This window comes from Saccostrea cucullata, unplaced genomic scaffold (genome assembly GCF_032062105.1).
Source record: "Saccostrea cucullata isolate Sc308-1 unplaced genomic scaffold, CSIRO_AGI_Scuc_v1 ctg15055, whole genome shotgun sequence".
Lineage (NCBI taxonomy): Eukaryota > Metazoa > Mollusca > Bivalvia > Ostreida > Ostreidae > Saccostrea > Saccostrea cuccullata.
In genome coordinates, this window is record NW_026919000.1 from 1 (window position 1) to 10,161 (window position 10,161).

At 34.5% G+C, this 10,161-nt stretch overlaps 1 protein-coding gene across 1 annotated transcript; it reads left to right on the forward strand.

Moving 5' to 3' along the window:
* Window positions 1-8,256: 8,256 nt before the first annotated feature.
* Window positions 8,257-9,922, forward strand: LOC134277030 (uncharacterized). Its single transcript, XM_062759306.1, has 2 exons — window positions 8,257-8,339; window positions 8,790-9,922. The coding sequence occupies exon 2, from the start codon at window positions 8,864-8,866 to the stop codon at window positions 9,917-9,919; it is 1,056 nt and encodes a 351-aa protein (XP_062615290.1). The 5' UTR covers window positions 8,257-8,339; window positions 8,790-8,863; the 3' UTR covers window positions 9,920-9,922.
* The last annotated feature ends 239 nt before the right edge of the window (window positions 9,923-10,161 follow it).

Sequence of the window (10,161 nt, forward strand, 5' to 3'; positions counted from 1 at the left end):
TAAAGATCCCTCCCTGCTCAAAGGCTGTAAGTGCCGAGCATAGGCCTAAATTTGCAGCTCTTCATCGGCAATGGTGACGTCTCCATATAAAGGAATTATTCTGGAGAGGGACGTTAAACAGTATGCAATCAATCAATCAATCAACCAACAGGCGAGTCTCAGCCACGCAGGTAGAGTAAGCAGTTTAGATAACTCTTAAAAAAACATATTATAGTTTACTCTAGTTTACCATTGTTATAACTTTTACACAATGAAAACTTTGGTGAACTATAGTGATCACTTTGAAACTTTGAAAAACTTTGGCGAACACTTTGATACTTTGAATTTCTTTATTGAAAACTTCGTCACTTTGAAAAAAAAATGGCGAAAACTTTGACACTTATATTCACTATAGTTAAGTACAGTTTTTTTTTTATTAGGGAACCCCAAGTTTATCTGCAACAATGCAACCATGTTCTAAGTAATTAACCTTTTGATTCAATTCTCTTTTGTGAAATGTGTACCTGTAAAAAAAAAATAAATACTACAGTTCAATTTATTAAAACTTTTAGAAGTTATCCTTTTAATTAATACTTGTCCATTGGAAGAACAGTTCAGTTTACACTTGTCTATCCTGGAAAATGGATGTACAATTTTGTTTTCACTGTCTTATGTTTATTCATCTCCTTATCATTAATACATGTTTCACGCTAAAATTAAAAATAAAAATCGACAACATATCCTGCTGATTACATACAATGATAATTCACAATGCTACACAAACACTTAATAAACTTCCTTTAACAGTTAGACCACACATTAATGATTTGTATCTTATGACAAGCCCAGTTTTTGTTCGCCTCAAAATACTATTGACACAACTAAATCACTTAAAGAGTCACTCTCGGATGTCGGAAGTTAATAATTGTAAACACAAGTATACCAATGATCGAACATCCATCCACAAACAAACTGTTTGTACGTACACAGGATTTGCCTTAAACTGAGTTTTCAGACATGTATGCGTAAGAACTTTTGTGATTTTCCAGGTTCTTTATAATAAATGTATGGAACAGGGACCATATCTTTAAACTACTGATTTTTTATTATATTGTTTATCTCTATCTCTTATTAAAATGAATACTTTACTAGATTGTGCACTGCCTAGAAATAATTTTAAATTCTTATCATTCAAAGCTGCCTTTTTTCAGTTTTTTAGTTCAAATCGACGTTAAGTACTGTTTAAGTGTACGGAATACGAGCTGGTACCAGGCTGCTTGACCGAGGGCCCCACAACCCTATCCCCACCAAGAATTACCTCACAGGAGATAAAATGTCACTTATCTGGAGAGACCTCCACTACGTGCCGTCAGATAGGACCTTGAAAAAGCAACACCAGTACTGATCGTTACCTAGAGACACAAAACGTGACGCCAAGGAGATGCAGAGCGAGGACTAACAGGTGGACGTCATGAGACAAAGGGACAATCCCTCTGTTAATTTTGTATTTTGCGGTGTAGGGATTATTATACTGGCAATAAAGCTGCAAGGAGCTAAATTGCATAAGCACAGTGGTTTTTTTTTTTTTGGTTTTTTTTTTTTAAATTAAATGGAAACGTAAGGGGAACAAATTTCAAAGGAAAGGGAAAATGAAACCGTTAACTCGGTCGGTTATGTTCTCGTACTTTTCTGGCTCTTTCATTATTTTTTTCCAGCTTTGTATTCACCGTTAACTATGCAATTGGTTTTATCAATTTGCTTAATAAACAAAAATACTTACAGTGTTATAAAGATGGGTCTGGGGTTTGGTCAAGGTTCGGAAATTTACTATTTTCGTAATAGAAAATGAATTGCTATGATTAGCCAAAAGTATCGCCATGGCCACAATTTGCTATTTTATTTAAGGTTACTACCACAAAGACATAGGTGTATCACAAACTGGAATACCCGAATGTAGCCTATTCGGATACACTCAGGATTTATTCAGCATGCCTCCACTAGAAAGAGCTAACCGAGGGAAATATTGCGGCTATTATCACGAGGCTATTGAGCGGGAAAGAGAACGAAGAAAGAACGAACAAACTTGCCGAAAGTGTGCGAGTTGGAAGCCACACACATTCGGATGTTATAGATAGAGATTAGTGCAGTATTATGCATGTGTAATAATTATAAACATGTCACCAGTACTTGGACTATGCTTGTGTGACTAGATGTTTATCAAGCTTGTTTTGTTGTGTTTTTTTAATTTATTTTTAAAAATAAATTATACGTGAAATATTTTTATTATTTATATTATTTGCAGAATGAAGACAATTTCATAGGTTCAAGTGTTCAAGACATACCAAAGCTTTCGCCATAATGAAACATAGACAATCAGAGCTCACCTCAACGAATGTTGTCTGTAAGTAAGGTAGAGTCCTACACTAAGCTTACAATTTCGAAGTTCACATCCAAAATGCAAAATTTATGCAATTTTGATCTGATATCAAACCTGCAATTTGTGAGTGTTCATCTCTTGATGCAACACCCATACAATGTTGCTTCAAGTAGGCGTAATATTTTCTTGGTAATATATCTGCAACTGTAACTTTTACATGGTTCATTATCTATCAAATATATGCCAGATCCAGCAGCCGAAGCAGTTCCATTGGTGTGTATCCTAAGATATGTATCATCCATGCAAGTTTGGTCCAGGAAGGGTTTATACCTTTACTTTATTAACTTTATTAAAAGGTCAAGATCTAGTAAATGAAAGGTGCCTACAGATTTATCAAACTTGAGAAATGAATTCCTTTATTGATGCTTTCTTTACAACTCTAGCGTTATCAAATAAGGTGTTTCGGGGCATAATTTGTAGGTAAACAAGGTGAACAACTGTATTTTAAACTGTCATTTTCAATGGAAAATTAAGAAAACCAGTCATGAATATGGGAGTTTTTCTCATATTCGACAAAGGAAATGTATCCAGATTGCCTACAGTCTCTCAAAAAACGGTAATTAATATGTTCAAAGCCTCTTCTTTAAATTAACATCATATTTAATATAGGTATCCGGTTTACTTTTCATATGATTTCAAATTGAATGTCAAGAAAATACCATATTTTCTATATAATTCTGCTAAAGCCGTAAAGTGCGGAAAAAAGAAAGTTGAAATTGATTATGACGTCATAATGGATCTAGCACTAAAAAAAGTAGTCTCAAGCTATTTACTAGATCTTGACCTTAATGATTAGCATCCATTCTTGTGAGATCTGCAATTAAAAATTGCAAATTGTCAATAGTTTTTTATTTATTTATTTATTTTCAATTCTTCATACAAACAAACAGTGAAATATATATAACAGACAAATAACATTACAAACAATATGACAATATTACCTTCAGACAATTTTATGCAAAATTTTTAAAAAGTTTGCAGTCAAGTGATTTCAATTTTTTTTAGAATGAAAGCATAGAAAACAATTTTCAATAGTTGCTGTGGAAATAGGGGGAAAGTGAAAATTCTTTAAGCTTTGATTTTTAAATCAAAGTACTAAAATGACTGATAGGAGTTGGTGGTTGACTAAGCTTAGCTAATGAGTTTTCATTTAGTGATGAAAAAAATGAAAGTATTGTCCAGCTCGGGGCGACAAACGCTAAATTGCCAGCAATAACAGACTTTCTAGTTATTTTTGTTAAATGTCTAGAAAGAATAATATCTATATAAACTTTATACAAATTATTATAATATACTTCAAAGAAATGTTATACACTAAAGTTTACAGCCGTTCATTGATTGAGTAAGACTGAAAAAAACAACATGTTAATTTCGTCATAAGGCTCCTACATGTTGACGTCGTTTTCACATTGTGACATCACAAAGAAGGGGAAATTCATTACTTTTCATATGCGATTTATAGAACAAGAACATGAGTTTAGGTGTTCCAAATATCTCTCTGATCTAGATATCGTTGTTTTGTAACTATGAAGAGTGTTCGCGAACTTTTTGAACACCCTTCGTATGGTAAAGAATTTTATATCAAAAAAGTATGAAAATTTTAATTTTGAAAATCTTGGTAATTTAACGATTGAACGATTTTCATACCATCACCATAATTGAAGTTCGAGGATGCTTAACTGAATTAAAAAAATGCATGTTTAGTAAAAGAATTGGCATTATTATCGAGTTTCAAGGATTTGTTGCTGTTTATCATAGGTAATGCAACAATATTCCGATAAAAAAAAAAAATTCCCGATCATTTTCCGTAAGCAATGCCTATAGCTTCCTGAAATGACTAAATGATTCCCATTGCTCTAGCTGGAAAATCTCAAAAAGAAGGTAATTGAGAGTTGCTTATGCAAAAATGGAATGCATTACGCCTCATCGGGATCTCACGAATTGTGCATTCATAACAGTCAAATGATCAGAATTCCAGTGTTCAGGTCATATAGATTGCTTTTTGGACGGTGGTTCTTAGAGTAGTGTAGCTTTCTCTAGCGAAGTCTGCAAAATAGGAATTTGCTATCACAATCTAGAAGCAAATCTTTGAAAAATATACCTTATTAAAGATCTATACGAAACAAAGATATATAGCAATTCTACAAAAAAAAATATCAGTCAGATACAAAAAAAAAAAAAAAAAAAAAAAAAACAATTCTGACATAATGCTCAAACATTTCTTAAATACATGAAATAAATAAATTGATTGATGGATTGTTTATTGTTTAACGTCCCTCTCGAGAATTTTTCACTCATATGGAGACGCCACCACTTGCTGGTGGAGGGCTACAAATGTTTTCCTATGCTGGGCACTCAGGGCCTTTGAGCAGTGAGGGATCTTTTTCGTACCAGCACATACTGCGACACGGGGCCTCGGTTTATACGATCTCATCCGAAGGACCGGTCTCCACGTCCCGCAGTTGGATTCGAACCCACGACATAAGGATTGACTTATTACTTGGCGACTCTAGAGCAAACGCTCTAAGCAATGCCCCACGTGGGCGACCATTAAATAAATATAATGTTTCATCAAGAAAATGATTAGTATATTTTGCCCCCCCCCCCCTCCTCCTCCTGGGTCTGCGCACTCTCTTCTTTTTTCTTCAACGAGGACAAATTCTCTGGATAAGTTTTTGATCGTATACCTTTAGGTATTGGTTTGCGTTATTACATATGTCAAACAGGTTTCTCAGAAATTAATTGCCATTCTCTGTAACCACTTAAACTTCGTTGCCACGCATGGTCACCGATTTTGATGAAACTTCACCCATGCTTAGTACTTGACACCAGAAACAAATATCAAACAAAATTTCGTTGCTAAGTGTCTCGGTTGCTATGGCAACAGCCGGAAAAGTTTGAAAAATCGAGATTTTCAGCCACTTTAAATCATGACTGTGGCTTTATAAAAACTAGAAAAAGCAAACAAACCATTCTAACAAAAACATGACACTTTGATGTCACTTATACTGTGAGGAAACTGTTTAGAATTTATCTCTAAGTAAGTGGTAACCAAGGGTACATTTGGATTACATTTATAATGCTGAAATATGCTGAAAAACACTCCATATTCACTAATAGTAGGTGTTGCATGCTAAAACTCAATCATTGACTTAAGAAAAACAATGAAAATGTTTGACCTTAAGTATATAAGTATAAGCAATATTATTCTATAAATAACTTTTATGGTTGCCATGGTAACACAGTGTAACCATGCAAAACCAGTAACTAAGATTGGGTTAATGCAACTGTCTTGAGGAAAAACATGAAAATTCAAGACTGGTAAATATGCATCCTTAGGACCTTGCAACACCAAAACCATAAGAAAAATTGGGTATAATTGCTACTTTGTAGTGTTACCATGGAAACAAATTACCAGTGCTTAAAAGTAAATTTTTTTCCGCTGCATTAAGAATTAAATTGCCATTTAATCAAAAAACAAATTAAAGAGCTCAGCTGGAATAGTCTTATTTGTTAGAACTGAAGTTAAATATCATATATTGATAAAAAATGATTAATAAAACAACACTGTTGCTATGGTTACCAAGAAGGGAAAATGTTCGATTTTTTGAACTTTATATCAATATAAACCCTGTGTGCCAACTTCTTGCATCCACTTAGAGATTGGATGATAGTCAAAATTAAAAGTCAAGTTAGCTGTTAATAAATATCAATCATAAAAGTTTTGGGAATCTACATTTAAGGGTACGTATCCAAGGAAACAAAATATTTTTCAGGTTTTTAAGCATATATTTTCTGCTTATTTCCATAGCAACGCTCTATTTAAAGAATCTAATCTGAATTTTTTGAAATGGGAAAATTTGGAGCACACCAACATCTTATAAAATTGATCATTAGTTATGAGGAAATATGCCTTTTTTAAAAGATAGGATCATATTTAAACATACATAGTATTACTTTGAAGGCTCTCTGGGGCATAAAAACCTTGGCAACCATTGCCAACCAAAATGAAATATAATATTTTTTCTTGGTATGTGTTTCAAGGCTCTTTTTTCTATTATTTGGTAACATTTCATCCTATAATTGCTTTTCATTTTTACGAGTATGATTTCATAAAATTCAATGAATATTTTTTTTTACTTTTGAATACTTTGTTACCATAAGTAACGTATGTAATAGTTGATTTACCAAACATGTTTATCATGCATTTGAGACATCTTACCTTCAACTTTTGGAAAGAGTCATTAACAATTGTTTGCTTTGCCGCAAATGTTAACTATGGGGCTCTAAACATGTTAAAAAATGCCATTTTTCGAACTTTAAGACATGTTGCCATGGTAACTATAAAACATAGCAACCAATTTTTGCCTGATTTCAGTTCAGGGTATCAATGCCTTTTATCATAGAGAGTTTGGAGAAATTCTGAGACTATGCGTGCCACAGCTCCTATATAAAATTTCAAATCATTACAGAGAATGGCTCTTAATAAGAACATGTATAATCTCATCAAAATTAATAATCTATTATGATAATCAGTGGTGGATCTACGGAGGCGCTACCGCCCCCCCCCCCCCTCCCCCACACACACACACACTTAAAATTGTCAAAGTTAGCTTAAATCATAATTTCGTCTAGAAAATGTGATTTATGTCTACTTGGTAGACTTCATTTTTATCCAAGAGAATCTATAAAACTCAGGAGCTTCCCAGACCCCTTCCCTACGTTTGGCGCCTCTCTAAGTTTAATTCCTGGATCCGCGACTGATAATCGCTAGTAAACATAAATAATCATGACATCATCAAGTGTTACTTCACTCATTTTTATGACTCGTCTAAATATTTATTTGAACAATTTAATTTGCGATTCATCGTCTTTCAATTATCTGCGAGTTACGCAGGTGGTGCAATGGTTAATGTATGCACAAAAAATATAAGGAGTTGATCCTTACTTCGCGGGTTCGACTGCGAGGCATGGGGATGGTTGTTTGGGTGATAACTTTCCTATATGTGTCAATTAAAAAATATCCCATAATTCTATACTGTGAAAAGAGGATCTTAAAAGATTATCCATGTATATTTCAATGTAAATCTGTGATTCTCTATTATGGCCCCACCCTACCTCAATGATCATGATTTTAACGATTTAGAATAATAACATTTATGAACATAAATGTGTTTTTGGCAATCATTGTTAAAAGAGAGTTATCTCCTACTTAAGATTAATTGGAAAGAGTTATCTAATCTTGCTCACCGCTAGGGGGCATTGCAAACAAAAACAAAAGATCAAGTGTCACGCTGTTGGTAGCTGGAAAGTGTTAAACTATCTGTATGTAGATATGCAGTAAAACTAATGGTATGCAAATTTCTTTTGGTGACAACACAAGACACCTCTCAATTTCACATTCAATGACCTAGTCCCTCATGCAAACAAAAATGTTACAAGAACAATTCACTTCAAGACATCTCGAGGGGAAATTGTGTGGACTTATAAACAGTGTGCGAAATCTCTTTCATGATGGGGTGCAAGTAAACAAACAATATCGTCTGCCAAAATACTACAGAAACAATTTTATGTGCATGTCAATTTATCAATAAATATTGTATAAATGTCTATTAAACAGTCAACAGAAAAATTGCTTATGACCAAGAAGTAATAATTGTATTGACAGTTGGTCATGATTTTACTGCCAAATGAATTATGATGACATGTAAAGACTTATATAGGAATTTATATTGTAATGCAATAAATGAATAATTAAAAATGTATATGTTATTGTATGATAAGATGATTTAATCATTCAAAAAGTTGAAATGCATATTGTGATAGAAGAGAATGTTTATTTACATATATTTATTATCTTTTCAGTTTGAGATATATAGACGGATAACCAAGGCGGTAGCCAGGGTTATATTCACAGAACTATGTAAGTGATTGATTTTCAACAATTTGCACCACAGCGCTAGCTGTACGGTACAAATACACATAATGCTTAGAGTGCTTAAACTGTGGTAGCGTTAGCTATGATATTAAGGCGATAGCCATATTAGTTGTGGTAGCGTTAGCTACAAAGTTGATTATACACAAGGTCATAGTGCTAGCTATGAGATCACAGAATTGTGTAAGTGATTGATGTTCATCAATTTGGGTCACAGCATTAGCTGTACAAATAATGTTTCAATGGCTGAACTATCTAGCATTAGCTATGAGATTGAGGCGTTAGCCATACCTGGTAGCGTTAGCTACAGTAGTTAATCATACATACAAATTCATAGTGTTAACTATGAAAGTTGGCGTTAGTCAAAATTAAGAATTTTACAGTCACACTTAGCAATTGTAGATAATGATTCATGATTAATAATATTATTAATTTCAGCTGAAGGAGAGAAGGATAGTTATTTGTAATCATACCCAGGTGAAAGCTGGTTTTTTGTACTGGAAGATCCAAACATGTCCCAACCAAAGAAAAGACGACGATTAAATGAGGAGGAAGAGAAAGACAAAATTAAAAACCCAATGAAGGAAGTTCTGGCAGAGGCCCTTCCAGCCATCACAGAGACTGTTGTGGCAACTGTGAAAGAAACTCTGAGGGTAACTGCAAATAAAGATACCTCATCTCAGTCTAACCAGTCTAATACGGGCAGCAATTTGGAGGGAATTTCCATGTCATCCACATCATATGCAACATTGCCTGTGACATCAGCTGCGACATCATCTGTAGCGTCATCTGCGACATCACCTGCACCATCACAAGAAACACTGCAATCATCGACTACTGAAGGTAATAAAAATAAGGGTACAGGGCCACTTCACATTGGTCGTCCTTTGGGTCAAGGGATCGATACAAAAATTAAGGCAAAGATATGGGCTGAGGAGTTCATCCAGTTAGGATGTCTGGTGTTCAAACAACCATATGCCAAGTTGGAGGCGGTGCAGGCAAGTGACAATAGCGTCACATTTCTTCAAAAGGAACACAAATACTTCTTCAAATCCTTACAACAGTGGACAGGAGCCTTCCACGTTTTTGTGGCAATTTACTGTGAGAAGTTCCCCGAACAGGCACCAAACCTCATGAAGTACATGGCCACAGTCCAGAAGCTAAGTTCTGATGTCGGGGAGAGAGCTGCATTCCACTATGACGAGCAATTCAGAAAATGGAGGGCAGAGAATCTAGACCAGATGCCGTGGGAGAAGATAAACTCTGAGCTTCATTCTGAAGCTCTGCAGATTGGTCTAAAATCAAAATTGTTTCAAACAGAGGGAAAAACCAGTCGACCAAAACAAAACCAGCAGCAGCCATTTCGTGTCAAAAACAACAAAAAGCCATGTTTTAGCTTCAACAACAATGCTGGACAGTGTGCAAGATCGAACTGCGAGTATGCACACATATGCAGTAAATGTTTTGGAGACCACAACAAAAAAGACTGCCGACTTCCAGACAACAACAAGAAACCTAATCACTCAAACACAAAGCCAGCAAATACCCAAACTCCATTCAAGAAGTAATGTTGTGACTCCTATTCGTGTAAAGACATTGGCAGTTTGGCTCCAAAATTTTAATCAGGAAAAAAGACAATACCTCATAGATGGTTTCACAAATGGTTTCAGAATTCCTTATCATGGAGACAGAAAATTTAGATTTAGTGAAAATCTCAAATCTGCGAAGGAAAATATAGACATTCTGCAGCAAAAAATTGACATAGAAGTTAAAAAGGGACGAGCAGCAGGCCCATTTACATTAGATAAAT

Bases quoted from the DNA above. Each gene is read 5' to 3' on its own strand.
- LOC134277030 (XM_062759306.1), top strand. From the start codon at position 8,864: ATGTCCCAACCAAAGAAAAGACGACGATTAAATGAGGAGGAAGAGAAA.